The sequence below is a fragment of the Copadichromis virginalis genome, linkage group LG3, assembly GCF_057382275.1.
Source record: "Copadichromis virginalis isolate Kocher_CV1m ecotype Utaka linkage group LG3, C_Virginalis_male_GT1.1, whole genome shotgun sequence".
NCBI lineage: Eukaryota > Metazoa > Chordata > Actinopteri > Cichliformes > Cichlidae > Copadichromis > Copadichromis virginalis.
The window spans coordinates 10,499,279-10,519,606 of NC_140620.1; the positions used below are offsets into that span (position 1 = coordinate 10,499,279).

The following is a 20,328-nucleotide window of genomic DNA, read 5'->3' on the forward strand; positions in this document are numbered from 1 at the left end:
CAGAGTGATCAGCGGACATCTCCAACATGGCACAAGTTCATTACCTTTTAAAAATTATTACAAACATTTTCTTAATACTTATAATACTTAATTCTTTAATCATTATTAATTTGTGTGTTTTTTTAACACATAAGAACTGCTGCAGGAGTGAAAGAGGAAAACTCAAAAAAACAAAGTCATGAGCTTGAAGAGTTGAATTTTATTTTTAAAGCTATAAAAACATTTTTCATAGGTTCAAAACTTATTGTCAGTTTTGCAGAACTTCAACATAGAGAGACTAAAACTGACGTCCTTCCTTTCAAACCTTCTTTTCAGCTTCAGGTTCCAGCAGAATATAAATCCACATGTTGCTAAAAGTTGTCAGTAGTCTGTGTGAGACATGCTGTAAAGCAGGGGTGCCCAATCCCGGTCCTCGAGAGCTACCGTCCTGCAGCTTTTAGATGCATCCCTACTCCAACACAGCTGAATCAAATGGTTTGATCTCTTCAGCATGCCATCATGTTTGGCAAAGGCCTGATAACAAGCCATTCATTTGATTCAGGTGTGTGGGAACAAGGATGCATCTAAAAGCTGCAGGACGGTAGCTCTCGAGGACCGGGATTGGGCACCCCTGCTGTAATGCTTCTCCTCCGAGTTTAATGTTGAAAGTCCTTTTCTGTAAAGGATTTTATTTTGAAGGAACTCAGGAGGGTCTTCTTATCAGGAAACTTTTTGTCGTGCACCAATGCTTGCAGTGCAGCGAACACCACTGTGATTTCTAACTAAAGGTTTTTCCCAGAGAAGGAGATGCTGCTGCTGTTGTTCGTGCTGCTGGTACTCGGTGAGAGCGCTCTTTGAATGCACACACACACACGCACGGTTGTTTAAAATAATTTGAAGTGTGTAACATGTATAACTACTCACCTCAGTTACTTTACTCCTGCTGAAATCTGCAGGCTTCATGCTCATGATCCTGGTATCTGCTCATCTGTTTAAGAAATTTTCCTTTCCTGTCTCACTAATATTACCAGAATACTGCCTGTAGTGAAGTCTGGCCACATTAAAGGTTATAAAAGAAGCCTGGTGCCAGATCTATTGTAGATTCAGCTAAATAAATGGGAACAGTGTGCTTTTGCAGCAGGTCAGTTGTAACAAAGTGCTGTGTAGTCCCCACACTGGTTCATCCTGGTGTCTTTTTAAGCTTCACTGATTCACAGGTCATTGTTAAACTTAACAAACAACATTTAGTTTTTTTTTTATTTGTAACAGTTTGTTCCAAACGCACAAATGTGCTCTGGTCTTTTTAAATTGATGACTTTTGGCTGTGCAGTGTTCCAGGTGTGTCAAAGCACCAGATGTCTGATATGGAAGACCAAGAGATTCACACACATTGACATAAAGCTTTTTTGATTTGGTGTTTAATTGTACAATAAAATACAGATTAGTAAATACATGTTGGAATTAATTTTAAAATTTACTTTGGAGACTGACCTGGATTTTTTTCTAAGCTCCTGTTTGAACCATTAGCTCTGCTTTAGCATTACTAACAGGTGTGTGTGCTCGTTTAAAGGACTTTTCGCTCCAGCATTCACACTCAGTGCAACATTGAACCTCTTAAGCTAATGTGCTAAAAAAGCTAATGCTAGCACCAGTGCATGTTTGTGTTACTCTAACCAATCAGAGAGCTCCTTTCATCACACTGCATGGCTGATTTGTTAACTGATTTCATAGTTATTTTCAAAAACATCTTTAAAACCTGAAAATTGAAAAAGTACTTTCAGGGCTCTAGAGTGCGACCAATTTGGTCGCAAATACGACCAAATTTTTCAGTGGTGCGACTAAAAAATATTTGGTTGCATCTGTGCGACCAAATGTTCGGGTAGCAAAAAAAAAAAAATCTGCAACCTTCCCTGTGGTCAACAACAGACACACATTATGCCCCTATCGTGGACTAAACCAATCAGAGATAGTCAGGGGCGGGACCTCTCTGATTGGCCGTGGTCCAGTTGAAAGTGCAGGTGGAAGTGGGAGGTGAGTAGCTTGAATAAAGCGATATCAATTCATTAAATCCTGAATCGACTTTTAAATATAACTGTTTTGCCAGAAACGCCAGATTCTCAGATTAAAGCTCACAAAACCATTTCAACAACAACCAAACAGCAGATGAGAGCAGGTACACGGACTCCACACAAAGACGTAAACACAGACCCGACGCATCAGAATCAACTTTGTCTTTCTCGGCTTTCTCACCCGACGGCCCGCAGACGGACACGCTGTCGAAGCTTAGCGATTCTGATGCGTCCGGTCCGCTGTGATTACGTCTTTTTGCGCTGATTCTGAGCTGCAGGTTTTGTCTCTCCAACCAAAATTCACCGAGCCAGCAGCAAAAGAAGCAGCAAACTGCGCTTCACATTCGATCAATGTCGTCATGAATTTTGCTGTTTTGCTTCCACGACTATTAAAATCACACTTCATGCACAGCTAGCTCTCTCTCTGTACTCCAAGAACAGTTTCCGTCTCCAATCTCTGTTTTCTGTATTATTCATTCGCTTATTACCCACCAGTCTACCGTTGTTTACAGCGCTGTGGCTGCTGTCTTTTTCTTTTTCACTTAAATGACCTCGGACAAGAAAGCCTATTTTTCTGTTGTTCAAAACTGAAGAAATTTAAACTTTATATGCAGAACATTGTAGAATATTTTTAAGGTTTTCTGCTATAAAAAGCCAGACCAGGAAAATCTCCTTCATGTTTTTCTGTGTTTTATTCTCAGTTACTTTCACACAAAGGCATCTGCTGTGATGTTCACAATTCTGATGAAGTCAGTACTGATAAATGATCAGAATTATAATATTTCTGACTGTCTGAGGCTAAGTTGAATCGAATCGGGACTTTGAAAACCGGAATCGAATGGATTATAGAAATCAGTGATGATACCCAGCCCTATGAGCAGCCTAGGCCCGACAGAAGTGGATGTAGCTGTAATAGGAAAAGAACTATTGCTAACTTTTCTGTTAAGTTAAGGCCTGATCCTTCTGAAATTCATAGCCAGTGCTCTGACACGGTGTCATCAATCTTTGAATGCTGAAAAAGCACAGTTTATCCAGAAAAACACATTATATTATATCAATTATTATAAAATGTGTGTGCGCCTAACTTGAAGACATACACGCTCTCGCTCGCTCTCACACACACACACACACACACACACACACACACACACACACACACCATGATAAGATTTAAGTGGATTTATGTAGCTGTGAATTTTTAGATGTTTATTTTCCAGATGTTGTACATTTGTTGTTCTTTCTCTTACCAATAGAGCAGTTGGCGATATGCTGTTCATTTCTATTTGTGCTCTAGTCATTTATTACATCTTCCTAAAGTCTCCTCCACCCATGTTTTCCTCCTGCCTGTCCTGCCTTAGACATCATCATACTGTACACCAGATACGTTTTTAATAACTGAAACAACACAAATAGAAATTAAGAAACAAAAAGATAAAAGAAACACATGAACCAGAGGAGACGGAGCTGATCTTGGCAACAGAGCATTCGCATCATAATTCTGATGCTGCCTCAGAGGGCAGGATTTAAGAAGGAGAGAAGAAAATTCACGAGTCGATGAGTTTACTGATGCACTGTAAGAACGTCCTGAGTTCACTGCAGCATCTGGCCTTTCTGTGTGGAGTTTGCATGTTCTCCTCGTGTATGAGTGGGTTCTCTCAGGATTTCCTCCCACAGTCCAAAGACATGCAGTCAGTGGGGTTGAGGTTAATCTGTGATTCTAATTTGCCCGTAGGTGTGAATCGTTGTCTGTCTCTGTGTCAGACTAATGGGTCTAATTGCATAATTAGATATCCACTATCTGTGGCTATCCATTAGATAGCTTGAATTCATCTCGTGCAGTCTTTCAACAGTTCATGGGAAACCCAGACAGCAATTTTCTGTTATCTGAAATGAAGCTCCTGCAGTGCAGCTACACTTTCTACATACACCTGTGTATGTAGGTCAGGGGTCACTGAGCTTACCGAGCCAATAATTAGTTCTAAAGGTTTTAGAATCAATAAAATGACAACAGTGCCCAAATTTATGCACCCGCCTGATTTTTTTTTATCGTAACAACCAACGATTGTTGGGCAGGAAAATAATGACTATTAACAAGGTTGCCCAAACTTTTGCATCCCACTGTATGGAAAAGCTCTTTTTTAGAGCTTTATTATTTCACACATAAATGATATTAAACCTTTCCACACTTGCTCAGATGTAGGGAGAGAAAAGTCAGGGGGATTTCAGTCTCTTTCTATCCTCATTATATGGGCTAATTATAGTTAATTAGTGTTTCTGTTTTTTGTGTCTCCTTCCAGTTTCGCATCATGTCCTGGCTGTGATGGTGGAGGTGTATGAGGGGGCAAAGTCTGTCCTGCTGCCCTGTCAGTACACAGGTTTTGTAGTTGAGGACCCCACAATGATATGGACTCGCACTGATCTCAACCCCAAATCTGTCCATCTGAGACAAGAAGAAACTGATGATCTGAGCGGACAAAACCAGCGTTACAGCGGGCGCACATCAATGAGGCCTGATGCTCTGGACACTGGAGACTTCAGCCTCACTCTGAGAAACCCCCGACTGACTGATAGTGGCGACTACACCTGCTCCATCCGCACTGAAAGGGAGGAACTGAAACTGACAGACGTACAGCTGCATGTCAAAGGTCAAAAACCCCAATAACCTTTGTAATTACAAGTCAAACATGAGTACAGTGCTGACACAGGTCAGAGGTCACAGTAAAAGGTAGTAGAAAGGGTCTTTCTAGTAATCTAAACCTAAAAAATGGCAGAAACATTTTATAAACGCAACCAGTCTGGAAACATCAAAACAAAACTGGGGAGACAAAGAGACCATGACTGAGGAAATCTGAGTTAAACTAGCATGAGCACACTGAGGACAGGACACAGAGACAAACTGGTCTGACTAAAAAAAGTCAGATGCACTAAAAGAATACAAAAGCCATACAAAATAGAATGTAAATATAATAGAAAACTCAAATATGAACATTTTATAATTGCAGCTCAAAGACTGGGTCAAAGACACAGGACCATCTCAAACACAGATGCTTTGATTATCATCAGTGTGACTGCTGCTGCTGATATTATGGTTTCTTGTTCTCTCAGACCAGCAGGTGGAGGTGAAGGTGGAGGAAGGCTCAGACTCCGTCATCCTGCCCTGCAACACAACACCTGACCTGCCTGAGGACACCACAGTGAAGTGGACTCACTCTGACCGAGAACTCATGATGGTCCACGGGTGTTCAAATGGAAGCGACCACCAGGACGACCTTTACTGTGGTCGCACAAAGATGAACAAAGACCTGCTGAGAACTGGAGACCTCAGTCTGACCCTGAAATACCCCACAGAGAGAGACAGTGGAGGATACATCTGCACCATCTACAGGGACAGAGACATCCTGAGACAGAAAGTAGTGCTGCAGGTCAAAGGTCAGAGATGTAGCTACAGGTCAGAGGTCAGTGCAGATTGAGTACAGCGTTCAGCAGTCATGTGATATTGTTTTGTTTGTCCACAGAACCGTTTCCATCCTGGGCCACAGTTCTCCTGGTTTTCCTGCTTCTTCTTGTAGTTGTTTCTGCGAGTCTTTTGTTTCATTTCCGTCATGCCTTGGTGTCAGGTGAGTCTCTCATACTACACTACCCATAATGCATATAGTTAGCAGGTGTCCTCTGGGGTTTCTTGACTTGTTCCGCTAATTTATTCATTAATATGTAAATATTTAATTTGGATATTAATGATCAAAGAACTGCCGTCACAGCCCATTGTTCATCTTACTGCTATCTTGCTCCGTACAGTTTTCTATTAATATTTCTGTACATTGTTACCTGCATATACAAACTTCAGTTGCTTATGTAGATAGGACCACTTTGTGTATTTTTATATATAAAACTTTTATATTTTATATCCCCTTGCTATAAGAGTTGTGTAACACCCACATTTCTCATTCGTGGGATCATAGTTTTTTGTATTCTTTTCAAATTCCACCAGTAAGATTGGGGAGACCTTTTTCCATTACATTAGCCTGTCCCCGCTGGTGGTGTCATTCAAACAGAAAACAAGTCTTTGTTAGTCTGTAGATGTCGGAGGAGCTCCTCAGTGGGCAGTTCCTCTCAGAGAGTCTGCAGGACAGTTTGGTCTGAAAGCTCCTCCTGTGTCCTCGAGGATCAGAGTGTAAAAGGAGAAGTGAACAAACACCTGCTGAACTTTGACCTCCAGGAGAAAACCTGATAACGTTCCCCCTGTGAGAACAGCGAGATCTGCTCTGAGCTGCTCCGTAAACACAAATCAGACTTTGTGCTTTAGACTCTTCGAACCTCCAGCATTCAGTGAAGCTACAGATGGATGATTCAAACAGGACATGGTATTTCTCTACACCTCTGAAAACCTGCTGCTGTCTGTGTTTGCTGTTCTTTCAGTGATTCCAGTGAAGGTGGAGGTGGAGGAGGGGGTGGAGTCTGTCCAGCTGCCCTTTAAAACAACAAAAAACCTGTCGGGGGAAATTCAAGTGATATGGGAACGCTACGAGCCGTTCCAGAAGGCTCACGTGTTTACAAACGGCCCAAACCAATTTGAAGAACAGCACGAGGTTTACAAAGACCGAACTGTGATGAACAAAGACCTGCTGGAAACTGGAGACCTCAGTCTGACCCTGAAACAGCCCACAGAGAGAGACAGTGGAGAGTACAAGTGTTTGGTGTGGAGGAAGGGAACCTTCATCAGAAAGAAAACTGTGCTGCTCAAAGTCAAAGGTTGGTTTGTCTGTTTGTTTGCTGGCTTGTGTGATTGTGTCTGACTGTCTTGTGTCTCCTCTGCAGGTCCAGGATCAAACAGGGGACATCAGGACCAGAAGCAGCTCCATTGATCCGACTCTTCTGACAGCTGATCAATCAGTGTTATGACTGCTGTCGTAATGTTGTCTCTCATATGCACCCGGAGACGGTGCCTGCAGATTGGCTAACTACATGGAGACAACATATTTACACAGCAGCATGTAGGGGTGGACTGCCTTTGTATTTGATCACTGTTTTCTCCTGTTTTTGTTAGTTTTGGAGGTACGCTGCTGTCATTTGGTTTAATTTCTTTGAGTATGTTGTTTGTATCATTGTCTCAGGGACCAAGCAGTAAAGCATAAAGGACACAGATGTTTAATTTAAAAAATTGGGTTTTATTGACCCAAAAGTATAAAAAGATATTTAACAAAGCCAAAACTTAAACAGGCAGACCAGCAAAACAGGTCAACTCAATAGACTAAGCTCAAGGTAACAATTAACGAAACCTCAAGCAAACATAAGACAAACTGACCTCCTGAAATAACACACGGGGGAACGTTAATACTGGTTTAGCTATAACACATGACACACACAGAGGAAAACAAAATGGCTGCCATATAACCAACTAATACAAAACAATTAAACTTGAAACACCCTCCAGGCAATGAGGCATGACGGTTGACAGTGGTACTTCAGCTCTCCCAGCCCTTTGCCAGACCGGAGAGGAACCAAACCCCAGGTGACTCACACACAGGAAGATGTATTAATATAAAACAGAACTTTGGCCTTGCAGTGTTCACATGTTGTGTGGAGGCGAGGAAGAAGGAACCCAAACGCAGGACTGGCAGGTAGGTGAGGTTTATTATAAGGAGTGGGTGAACGGACACTGACTGGCTGGACAACTGAATGGCGGACTGAACTGAGGGAACACACGGGAAGGACAACATCACATCAATGACACGACAGTGAACGAGTAGAAACAGAGGGCTTAAATACACAGACTGATGAGGATGATAATGAGTACACCGATCTCTCATTTGGTACCGGGCTGCGAGAGTGAGACTCGGGTGTGAAATGTATGGTTTTCAGGGTTTTTATCGGTTTTCAGCGTTATTTTGTTTTCGTTTTTTCGTTAACTCTGTTTTCCTGGGTCTTTTCACGTGTGTTATGAATAAATCTTATTTTTTTTGGTACCGGTACTGGTTTTATTTTGTTGTATTTATCCGCGACACCTTAAAGGCCGGTCCGTGAAAATATTGTCGGGCACAAACTGGTCCGTGGCGCAAAAAAGGTTGGGGACCGCTGGTCTAGACGGGCCGTAACAATCAGTTTGATCTGTGTGACTGATCAGTGATGTCAAACAGCATGATCACAGGTCCATAGTAACGCTTTTTGTTCTCACTCGCCTTTTTTAACTTGTCAATTTGGTTTTGATCTAAAATATTATAATAATTATTGTTCTATGAATTTAACCTCGGTCATAACAATTTAATCTGATCCAGTGTTGTTGTTCTGCTGTCGTGTTTGTAATGGAGCGGCTGCTCCTGACTACAGATGGATGATTCAAACAGGACATGGCACACAGAGAAGAAGGAGTAGAAGAAGAAAGCTGAATGCCTGTAATGATGATCTGCATGGATCAGAGGAACAGTGAGAAAACATGGAGGAACCTTTAAGGAACAATGTCAAGACAGAAAAACAGGAAACACACTGCTGAGCTTCAGATTCAGAGTCTGAAACAGCAACAAAACACTGCCAGTAAACACCATCCAACTATTTAGTGTGTAGTGTATATGTTGAGCTCTGAATGTGTGTAAGAGTCCAGCAGACAGTCTGAGTCTGTTTGGCTCTACTGAAGTCTGGATGTAGATCATGGAGGAATTTCTCACTTCAGGCTCTGATCCTGTTCTTACACACCGAGGTTTTGTCTCGTTTTCTTCATCCTGCTAAGCTGTTCAACACTACAGAGGGAACAAATCCACTCAGTGATTCAGTTTGGTTGGAGGAAGCAGCTCATCTGAGGTCATTTGATCATCAGGTTGATTTGGATTCATTGAACATGATGGTATTGCTTTTTGAAGTATGATCGTATTGATGGTAAGTCATAACACAGACAGCTGCTCTGACTTTCTAGATTTCTTTCTTTCTCTTTATGTACCCCTAAATTACAACAACAGTCGTCTCAAGATGCTTTAAACTCTAAGCCTGTGTAGTGTCTCAGTCATCCAGGTCATGGTCGTCTAAGCAGTTTGGAAAAAAAGTGAACAAACATAGAGTATGCTGTGCAGAGCAGCGAGCAGTTCTCAGACCTACACTGGAGACACCAAGCAGCCACTTCATGCTCTCTCTCTCTAGTCCCTGTCAGGACTCTTGCTGCAGCATTTTGCATTAGCTGAAGGCTTTTCAGGGAGTTTTTAGGACTTCCTGATAATAATGAATTACAGTCGTCCAACCTGGAAGTAATAAACGCATGAACTAGTTTTTCAGCGTCACTCTGAGACAGGATATTTCTAACTTTAGCGATGTTGCACAAATGGAAGAACGCAGTCTTAGATATTTGCAAGTGTTATCTGGCTTCATGGTTAAAGCTGGGTGTCATCTGCATAGCAGTGAACACCTGTTCAACCACTCACACTGTGATGTGCATGAAAATGAAGCTCCACAGGCTGTTGGACAATAAGCGTTATAGTTTCAGTTGGTCCAGTTTAATGTGCAGCCATCACCTGAGAAATAATCAGCAGCACTGAGAGCGCGCTCAGCAACAAAACCATCGACTGGAAGCAAAACCTTTATTTCACTGCTCTGTGCTTTAAATCAGCAGGTTAATGATTTGCTGCAGCATTCGTTTTCACAATAGTGTTCTTTTATAGATTCTTAATCCCTATATGATAATAAGTCTCTCGTAGGTGGAGCTCGTAGGGATCATTTTTTGTGGAGTCATGTGATCCATCAAACACCCCCTTTGATTGGTTACATGCTGCCAGCCCTGCCTCTTTCATGTGAACGTATGAGCAAACTCTGGGTTAACTTAGTGAGTTGGTAACCAGCCTCATGTGACTGCTTATCCTGCTCGTCACACATGTTGGTTTGTACAACCTGACTGTAACAATGAAAGCAGTCTGTTCTTCACTGGGATTCCCTTTTGTCCAGTTTGGGTTTTGAGTCCATTTTATTATTGTGTGACATTTAGAGGAGGACGGTAAACCTGTCCTGGTCGAGGAGGAGAGATTGCTGTTGTTCTCTGCAGTGGTCGCAGTGGTTTAAGCATTCAAACGACAAACTCTGTAACATGAGTTTACTAAATGAAGCCCCTCACTGTAGTTTACTTTATTTCTGTAAAGTCGTACTATGATCATCCTAAAAACTTGATTCTGTTCATCCGGATGTAGATCCAAGTGACAGACTCACCTCCGTCCCCTCAAACAGATCACTCAGTGATGGACGTGTTCGTACAGCAGCTACTTTCAGCTGCTCCCTCATCACAAGACGCTGTCACAGCACACAGCTCTGCATGTTTTACACCAAATGCAACACAAAGGCGATTATTGTCACCACTGAACATGTTAACCTCTACACTATGGAGCCATAAACCTCTGTTCTTACAGTATAGTATGCTTTCATTAGATGAAAGCACAAACTACCAATATGCTCATATCTGGTTTCTTCACTTGGTCCCAATGCTAATAAACATTATACAAGTCCTGAGGGGAGCATGAATATCTGACCCACAATCATCATAATCCATCCTGTAACAAACATGTCTGTGTCGGCTCACAGAACAGAAAACACAAAGCATCTTTGCTGTGTCGGCTTCTATTTAAAGAAACAGAAACAACAAAAACCTAAAACCAGCAGCAGCAGGGGAATTACACGTCTCCTGTATCATGAGCTGCACAGCCTTCGGATAAAAAATGTCTTGGAGAGCGGCCATGGTAGGAGAGGGCTGGGACAGGACAACACTTTCATTTTACCAAGTTTCCCACAGCCACAGGAACACCCCGCTTATAAAGAATAAATGTCAGATTTATTAAAGCCTCTTAAAATGTTGTTTAATGGTCTGAGAGCAAGAATAAACACAGGATTCAAGTGTAGGCTTGAAATACTACTTGGAATGGACGGTCTGAATATATATGAAAGCCTATATAGGAACAGATTTGTTGTGACACTGTTAAAGTCTAAAAATCTTTATTACTGAAGCTCATCAGGGAAACAAAGACTTCAGAGCCTCCCACTGTCTGCACAGAGATCTGCCAGAGACAGTGGTGCTATTCCACAGAGCTGATTGGTCAGTAGGTGGTGAGTTCATACCTGCTGATCTCTAATCAGTAATATCCAGAACACAAAGAGTGCTGAGGTCTGACCCAGTGAACTCTGGGTCACATTTGACTGAATGTTTAGAGATTTTCATTGTTTTTCAAAGGTCTCACAGAGGACACAGACTGGGCTGGTGTTTCATTTTCCTCAAAGCTGTTTTATTCATTTCTTTTCTTCCCTTGTGTTTCCTTACTTTGATTTACCAGAGAGGAGGATAAAGTTTGTAAGGGGGTAGAAGCTCGAGCAGCATTTATAATACAAAGACTGAAACATTTCACAAAGAGGTCAGAGTGACTTCAGAGTTATTTCTAAAGACGTCAGCAGATGCAGAGCTGTGTGTAGCTGGTCTGTGTCCAGAGGAATGTGTTTGTAATAATGAACAAACACGACTGCAAGTACTCAGCTTCATACTTTAGAAGGCCACAGTAATGTGGACTCTTCAGCTGATGCCAAATCTGTCCACGAGGAGGAGGAGATGATCTTAGAGGAGAAACACAGCGCTACGATGGTCACACATCACACAGATTCAGCCTCACTCTGAGAAAACCAACAGACTGACAGCAGCAACTACACCTGCTCCATCAGTGATGGGAGAGCAAAGACTGACAAGCGTTCATTTACAGGTCAAAGGTCAGCAACAAACCCCAGCACCTGCTGTAGATACTGATGTCAGTACTGTAGGCAAAGGTCAGAGGTCAAACTGAAGGGAAGATTTCCTAAATAGACTCACCAGTAACATGTAGCTGAGAGCTAAACTCAGTGGAAACAGGATGTCACTGCTTCAACAGCTGCAGTCTTTACTGCAGGTGGAGGGTTACACTCACAGCATTTACAGACTGTGCACAGTGGAGAACAGGTGGACGCACACAGATGTGCAGCAGAAAGAGTTTCATAGTTTTGTCACAGTGTGTGTTCCTGCTGGCAGACAGCTGTAAACAACAACATGAATTTGTCTGTGAGAGTCCAGTCTGGTCACAGGCTCGGCTTCAGTGTGAGATTCTCTCCTTCCTCCTGCGTGATGACTGTTTCATCTGGGAACGACCTCGGGCAGCACTGCTGCATTATCTTGTTTAGATGTTGGGAAGGCCTCCAAACATGATCCACCCACGAGGCCAATGAGCACGAAGGGAAAGGAAATGTTTATCAAAGCAGAGAAACACAACACCATCCTGAGAGTGCAGCCATACTTCTCTCTGTGTGAGACACCTCCCGCTCAGCTGTTGCTTAGCAGCCGTGTTTACTCTGGCAAAGAAACCACAAACTGGGTTGTGAGCTGGACTCTGACAAACAGCAGCAGCATCGAGCAGCGTCACCATCAGGTTTCCATAATGCAGCAGAAGCACAACACCTAAAGTCTACCTGCAGGTGGTGCAGATTGTTTCTGTTGCGAGCATCCAGCTCAGCAGCAGCAGTGTTGAATAATGAGAAGGCAGCGTGGCAGCAGTGGCGTCTGCTGCTCCCCGTCTCCAGCAGGCAGCAGTGTGGCAGGATTTCAAACATGGTAACCTAATCAGGTTTGGGGCTCTGCACCTTTAATCAGGCCTACATCGTGTTTACTCTGAGCCCACAGAGTCTTAGGGACTTCCTGTTGTAGCTGCAGCGTCTTCCTCTGATGTTGTGTAAAGTGCTGTTTGTGTGTGTGCACAGCAACAGAGAAGCTTTTGTAAAAAGTCATCTGTGAGCACCTGAGTGTGGTTTCATCTGTAGTTTGTCAGGCAGTGATAAGGCCTTCTTTCCCACTGTGACAGTTACACACGAGGAGCTGAGTTTGACACATCAAACATGTCACAGTGTGCAGATGTTGTTGTGTTTAGAACAAACGTTCATGCCTGTGCCGCTGTGTCAAAGGCATCATCTCCTTCTATAGATATGTGAGGTAGAGTGTGTGTGTGTGTGTGTGTGTGTGTGTTTCCAGCTGGAAACATACATGTGTGGCTGATTAGAGCCACACACGTGAGTGTCAGGATCACTCTCTTCACTTTTAACCACTTCTAGGCTGAAAGTTATTGGGTAACATGTAAAAAGATGTGAAATGGTTTATTTCACAAGTGTGTGTACAGGGTGTGTGCGATCACGTGAGCTGGAAGTGTGGTAACTTTAACCTCAAGCATCAGTTGAGTGAGAGCAGCTGTGCGTCTCTCCTGCACCTCCTCCTGCCCATCAGAAAACAGAATGCAGACATCTGTCTTCCTGTCCTTCAGCCAACTCTCCTCTTGCTTGTTTGGCGTCCTATACTATATGTGCTGAACTGTTTGTTTTATCTCTTTAAGGAAGGATGAAAGAAATAAAAAGAAACGGGGGGATCTCCAACTTTTTCTCATGATGGGTTAGCTGTGGAAATATCCAACAGTTACACACCAGTGGATGCTCAGAAAACAGCTGAGGGTTATTATCCACCAGCCTTCTTCTAGTAGCTGACCTGCTGCTAAAATCTTGAAAATCTCATTTGCACAAAATTGTCTGTCATTTATGATCCAATCAGCTTCAGTTTCTTCTGTGTCATGTGACATCATCGAACCTGGTAAATCTCAAAATCTGATGACAATAAATATACATGAAACTGATTCTGGGACAGTGGCGCGGCTTCCCCTCTGTTGGTCTTCCTTGGTCTCTTGTGTTCTGGGGGCCTCTGGATGTCTGGAGTTTTGATCTCCTCCATACCTGCTTTGTGCCCTGGGGGACGGGGCTGTGGCCCCCCCACACCCTCTAGCAGATCATTACATGAAGGAACCTTTTAAAAACAAGCGCGTCCATGCTCACAGGTGTACACACGGGTGATCACACCCACAAACTACTACCTTTTTGGCTCCTACCTCAAAGCACACTGTGTTCTGTTGATCTTATGTGCTGCACAATAATGTTTAATATTTAGTATTTACTGTCATATTCCCATATATCATTGTGATGTTGTTTATTCTATTACTCTTGTTCTCTTCTGCTTGCTTTCTTTTTTCTTTCTCAACAGGTGATCCAGGTGATCGATAGATGCATTTTTTTTTCTGCCCATTCTGTTGGTTTTTGTCTTTTGCCCTTCTCCCCCGTCCCTCTTCTCAGATGTTTCTCTTTCCCTCTTTCTTTCTCTCCTTCTTTCTCCAGTCAAGTCTGTCCCGTATACAGCAAGTGAAAATAAAATAAACAATAAAAGGTGAATCAAATGGACCATTATGGCAAGGCTGGGATGGTCAATTTGGTAAAGTAAATCCATTGGGCATCTTTCTTTGCCTTTAGACAATAATTCTGATGGCAAAAGAGCCAAACGGGACAGGCAAAAAAAAAAAAAAAATAAAAAAAAAGATTACAGTGCAAATAAAATAAAGTCAAATCTCAAAGTCAGAAAAACCTCTGCATAGAAAATAGATTATACCCAACTCTGCTGCACAACATGTCATTACGTCAGCTCGGAAGTCAACTACGGTCTGTTAGAAGAAAGAAAGTATAGTGAAAGAAAACAAGTGAAAGGTAGCCGAACTAATTGCAGGCTTTGATGCATCCAACTTCACAGGACGTAATTAGGGAAAAGTTGTCTAAACACTTTTCTGTTCTCTTTGAACTACAGCACAGCGCAACTCTTTATACCACAGAAATAATGCAATGAATGTCTTTGAAAGTAAACTAAACAAACAGAGGAACCTTGATGGGATGAAACTAACTAAACTCATAAATGAAGGATGAAACTAATAAGAAACCAAAGGCAAACACAGAATATAGAGAAGATTCAAAACCGACATAAAATATTCTTAATGAAAACTGATGTAGATATATTTCCAATATTAAATATGGACAAACATCAGTGTTCTTTCACATCTATGTGGTGTTTGTGGTCGCCTCTACAAAGAATTGGCCTTCACAGATCAGTGGAGAACAACTTGGGGGCAGACGGGCTCCACCTCAACGCCTGGGGACGCCGTTTGCTGTCCGCCAATTTGGCATTTGGCGTACAGCACTCCCGCACATCGCCACTGTCTGCCACTGACTGATGTTCCCCTGGTCCCAGCTCCTATATTTGTTCCACTTTTAACAGTAATACACAAAACTCTGGACTAGGACCTTTCTCTCCCACAGTCAACACAATACCCGTCATAATCACAAACAGAGAGCAACAGAATTATCATAAATCCAGTAACTCCAAAAACATTAATAACCTCCGGCCTCTTCAAAAATATCAACATCCATCCAACTCTATTGTCAATAATCCACCAGTCTCAATCAGCATGGCACTTTTAAATGTCCGCTCTCTGTTGAACAAGTCTTTTATTATTAATGATTTAATTTTAGATAATAAACTTGACTGTTTATTTTTAACTGAAACATGGCTGGGCTCGGATGCACCAGTTGTTCTCACTGAGGCCTCCCCACCAAATTTTAATTTCTCTTTTTCTATTAGAAGTGGTGAGAGAGGTGGTGGGACTGCATCTTTAGCCAACAACACACTCACCACCAAACAAATTTTATTTGATCATTTTACCACTTTTGAATTCCATGCTATTGTTTTTTGCAGCCCTCCAGTTTTATCTGTCACAATTTATAGACCACCTAAAGACAGCGCTGCTTTTATCAAGGAATTCTCAGAATTTTTAACAAACATTCACTCAAAATATAATATGATAATTTTAACCGGTGATTTTAAACTGCACATAGATAATCCTTCTGACCCTGCAACAAAAGAATTCTTAAACATTCTTCACTGTTTGGATTTTACCCAGCACGTCACACAGCCGACTCACAACAGAGGACACACTCTGGATCTCGTCACCCATGGGCTGTCCACCAGCGTGTCCTCTGTTGTTGACTTGGCTGTCTCTGACCACTACTGTGTGTTTTTTAACATCACCGGTTTTATTCAGCGGGAGACCTCGGTGCGAACTGTGAGGAGGCGCTATCTAACCTCTGAAGTGGCTGCAAATTTTACCAGGGTTTTAGACGAATGCCCCCCTGTGATTTTACCTGCACCCTGCGATTTGATTTTTAGTTATTTTAACAGCAAACTGAAGAAAAGCCTTGACTCCGTTGCTCCACTCACCACCAAAAAGATTAACGTAAAACATGCATCACCCTGGAGAAACGAAGAAGTCAAAAAACTCAAAAGAAATTGCAGGGCAGCAGAAAGGAGATGGAGGAAAAATAAAAATACTATCAACCATCAAATATTTTGCGAGCAACTTAAAATGTACAATAATACATTAAGGAAGTCAAGAAATTCATACTTCGCCAAAATAATCAGTATTAACAAAAACAATCCCAAGGTCCTCTTTTCCACCATAGATCATTTATTTAACCCTGATTTTAACAGCTCCCAAAGAACCCCCACAGACTCGCTCTGTGAGCAGTTTGCAGACCACTTCAGGGGAAAGATCAGCGCCATCAGATCTGATATTTTATCTAATCGCGATATGAGGGCTCGATTGTACCTGAGGAGACACTGGACAGCTTTGTCCTGGTTAATGCTGAGAACCTTCAGAAAGTTTTCTCCACAGTGAGACCCACCACATGTCTTTTAGATCCAACCCCTTCTTCACTCTTTAAAACACTTTATGGATTCTTTGAGGCTGAGCTTTTATACATGATGAATTGCTCTCTTCAGTTGGGTGTCTTCCCTGCTGCCTTTAAAACGGCGGTGGTGAGGCCCCTTCTGAAGAAGAGCAATTTGGATTGTAATGATTTTAATAACTACAGACCTGTATCCAACTTACCATTTTTAAGTAAAGTCTTAGAAAAACTTGTTTTTACTCAGATTACTGATTTTCTCAATGATAGACAGATCCTGGAGATATTCCAGTCTGGATTTAGGGTGAACCACAGCACAGAGACGGCTCTCCTAAAGGTTTTAAATGATCTTAGATGTAACTGGGACTCCCAAAAGCTCTCAGTCCTGGTGCTACTGGATCTAAGCGCAGCCTTTGATACAGTAGACCACGCTGTTCTTTTAAACAGACTGAAACACATGGTGGGCCTCTCTGGTGCTGTACACAACTGGTTCACTTCATCTCTCTGACAGATCTTTTATGGTGAGTATGGATACATGCTCCTCTAAGATCCATGAAATGACATGTGGTGTGCCTCAAGGGTCGGTTCTAGGCCCTGTACTTTTTAATTTGTATATGCTCCCTCTCGGCAGTGTCATCAGGAGGCATGGAGTGAACTTCCACAGTTACGCTGATGACACGCAGCTGTACATCTCCGTGTCTCCTGATGACACCAGACCAATGGATGCCCTTTTTAACTGTATCTTGGATATAAGATCTTGGATGGCAGAAAACTTTTTACAGCTTAACCAGGACAAAACTGAAGTTTTAATTGTCGGTCCTGAGGCTCAGAGAGAGAAACTCTTGTCTAAATTAGAGGCATTTTCACTATGTCCTTCGCTACAAGTGAAAAACCTGGGTGTTATTTTTGACTCTGAGCTTGGTTTTATCCCACATGTTAAACATGTAACCAAAATTGGATTTTATCATCTAAAAAATATAGCCAGAGTCGCCCTATTCTCTCTCGGGCCAACACGGAGATGCTGATGCATGCTTTTATTACCAGTCGCATTGATTACTGTAATGCCCTGCTCTCTGGTCTTCCTAAGAAGAATATTTCAACTTTACAACTCTTGCAAAACTCAGCAGCTCGTGTGCTGACGAAGACCAGAGGGCGGGCCCACATTACACCGGTTTTAGAATCGCTGCACTGGCTCCCCGTGTGTTTCAGGATCGATTTTAAAGTTCTTTTATTGGTTTTTAAATGTCTTAATGGTCTTGGGCCTTCTTATCTCTCAGATCTGCTTTTACCATACGAACCCTCGCGGACCCTGAGGTCCTCTGGTACTGACCTTTTGATTGTCCCTAAAGTCAGGACACATACTCACGGAGAGGCAGCGTTTCAGTGGTATGGTCCTCGTCTGTGGAACAGCCTGCCGGAGGAGCTCAGGGCCGCAGAGAACGTACATGTTTTTAAGAACAGGCTCAAGACCCACCTTTTTAATTTAGCTTTTACTTAGCGTTTATTTATTTTTTATGCTTATTTATTCTATCCTATTATTCTATTATTAATTTAGGATTTACCTAATATTTCTTGATTTTATTCTTATTCATTTTTTAATCTTCTTACTCTATTTATATTTATATTTATATTGTATCCTGTTCTTATTTATTTTATCATTTTACCCTGTATATATCGTATTGCGTCATATCTCCAGTGTTTCCTCGGAGGGCGCTCTCTGCACCGGGGCTGTGATCGAACATGGCTGCTGGTCTCTGGGGTCCTCTCAGCCTGGCTGGGGGGCTCCTTTGCCTCCCTCCTGCTGTGTGCCCAGCCTGGAGGCTGCGGTCTGTGACCGGCTCCCGGTGCAGACGGCTCCCTGTTATAGTGTTTCCTCACTTGGCTCATGCGAGCCCAGCCCAATTTTTACTCTTTAAGTGTGCGCGTGTGTGTATGTGTGTGTGGGTGGGGGTGGGGGGATATATGTGTATTGAGAGTGTGGGGAGTGAGTTGGAGGGTGGGGTGGGCTGCTTTTAACTATGTAAAGCACTTTGTGCTACATTTTTTCTGTATGAAAAGTGCTTTATAAATAAAGATTGATTGATTGATTGATTGATTGATTGACTAGCCTTGACCCCATCGACCCCCCTTTGGCCGGCTTAACTGCCTGAGGTATCCCCGGGGCAAAAATGTCTTGCTGGTCCCATCAATTATACCTGTCAGTTTCATCAATTCCCCGCACGCCCAGAAAGTACATGATCTGAAACGATTAAGTCTATCAATAGGTCAGCTGATCGATAAAAAAAACTGTACAGGTACAAGCTTCTCAAATGGGATTATGACAGTTTCCCAGGTTTCAGTGACATCATCGGGATTCTGATTTACAGTTTCACTACTGTTAGAAAAGAAAAAGAGAAAAAAAAAAGAAGAAAAAAAATAAAAAAAGAAGAGGAAAGAAAAAGATAGAAAAGAAAAAAGAGAGAAAAAAGAAAAAAAAAGAGAAGAAAAAAAAGAGAGAAAAAAAAAAAAGAATTAGTGTGAAATATTTAGAAACTTTGTGACAGGACATGACAGGGAAACTATTTTACGCTGATTATTCTTGCAGAAGTTTCCTTCACTGAGTATCCAAGCAGTCACAATAAGGTAGATACGTGTTCATGTTCATGACCTCGCTTCGCGCCTCCGCACAGATAAAGACCTGATTCTAGTTTCCAGTCTGCTGGGCTCCAGGTGACATAGGCTTCATTAACAGAGTGCGAGAGAGGGTCTCTGCAGACACCCACAGGCTCAGCGTCACGACCACACTCGCCCATAATGCTGCTCACATGTGCAGAAGCTGTTTCTTTATCCTCCAGCTCCAAAGAGCTTTGCACAGAGCACCCGAAACCAGCAGCAGGAAGTTATTCAGTCTTATATTGAAATCATCACCTGGTGTTTCATTTTTCTCTGATTTCTTTTTTATTATTATGGTTAAATAATAAAATTCTTCTTTGATTATTACATTTGTACACATCTGTGGAAATGTCTCTGGACTCTCCTCAGCAGTAGATTTACAGCTTTAAACAGAGAAACGTTTATTTCCCCAGAGATCGTTAAAATAAAAATCCTTATTCTAAACATTAAGATTTAAGATCTATGGTTCCCATGGTAACAACCTTCACCTCTAAGGGTTGAATAAATGTCTTGGATTGCTCTCAGGATCTGATGAGCTTCAGTCTCCACCAAAAATCTACGGAGCAGAAACTACAAATAGAATTTATCTGATGTCAGTATCAGGATGAAACTGAGGCCAACCTGGAAATTCTTATTTTCATGTCTTTTCATTTAGTTGAACAATATACAGAATCATTTCTAATGATTTAAATGTTGAAATGAATGTAACAGAGAAATAAAGGGATGACTAATGAAAGTGTCCTGTGAACTGAAGCTGTGCTGACACACTGAGGACAGACAGGACTCTGCATGCTGCGTTTACTGTCTGCTCAGGAAAGCAGAGCACCGCTGCACACAGAAGGGTTACTGTCTGCTGTATTCATCACAAAACACTTATATCAAAATAATTAATTTCATTGAAATAAATTTGAGTTTATTTCAAATTTTTGTATATTATCATTTCACAATAACCATTTACTGGCTCTTAAAAATTAAGAAATATAGCTGCAGTTTGAAATGAGGTCATACTTATTTCATCAGACATTTGAATATATTTCTCATGTTTTAAATTAGAAATAAC

The 20,328-nt window shown here is 41.9% G+C and overlaps 1 protein-coding gene across 1 annotated transcript; it reads left to right on the forward strand.

Moving 5' to 3' along the window:
* The first annotated feature begins 594 nt into the window (after nt 1-594).
* LOC146712715 (CD276 antigen-like) lies at nt 595-8,560 on the forward strand. The gene is made up of 6 exons (XM_085452177.1): nt 595-820; nt 4,346-4,693; nt 5,154-5,477; nt 5,564-5,665; nt 6,465-6,797; nt 6,864-8,560. Exons 1-6 carry the CDS (start codon nt 787-789, stop codon nt 6,908-6,910), a joined length of 1,188 nt encoding a protein of 395 aa, XP_085308303.1. The 5' UTR covers nt 595-786; the 3' UTR covers nt 6,911-8,560.
* The last annotated feature ends 11,768 nt before the right edge of the window (nt 8,561-20,328 follow it).

What these genes read in the sequence shown, in the direction of transcription:
- LOC146712715 (XM_085452177.1), top strand. Translation starts at nt 787, where the DNA reads ATGCTGCTGCTGTTGTTCGTGCTGCTGGTACTCG. An exon ending in CGTACAGCTGCATGTCAAAG is followed by an intron (nt 4,694 to 5,153) that starts GTCAAAAACCCC and finishes TTGTTCTCTCAG; the next exon opens with ACCAGCAGGTGGAGGTGAAG. An exon ending in AGTAGTGCTGCAGGTCAAAG is followed by an intron (nt 5,478 to 5,563) that starts GTCAGAGATGTA and finishes GTTTGTCCACAG; the next exon opens with AACCGTTTCCATCCTGGGCC.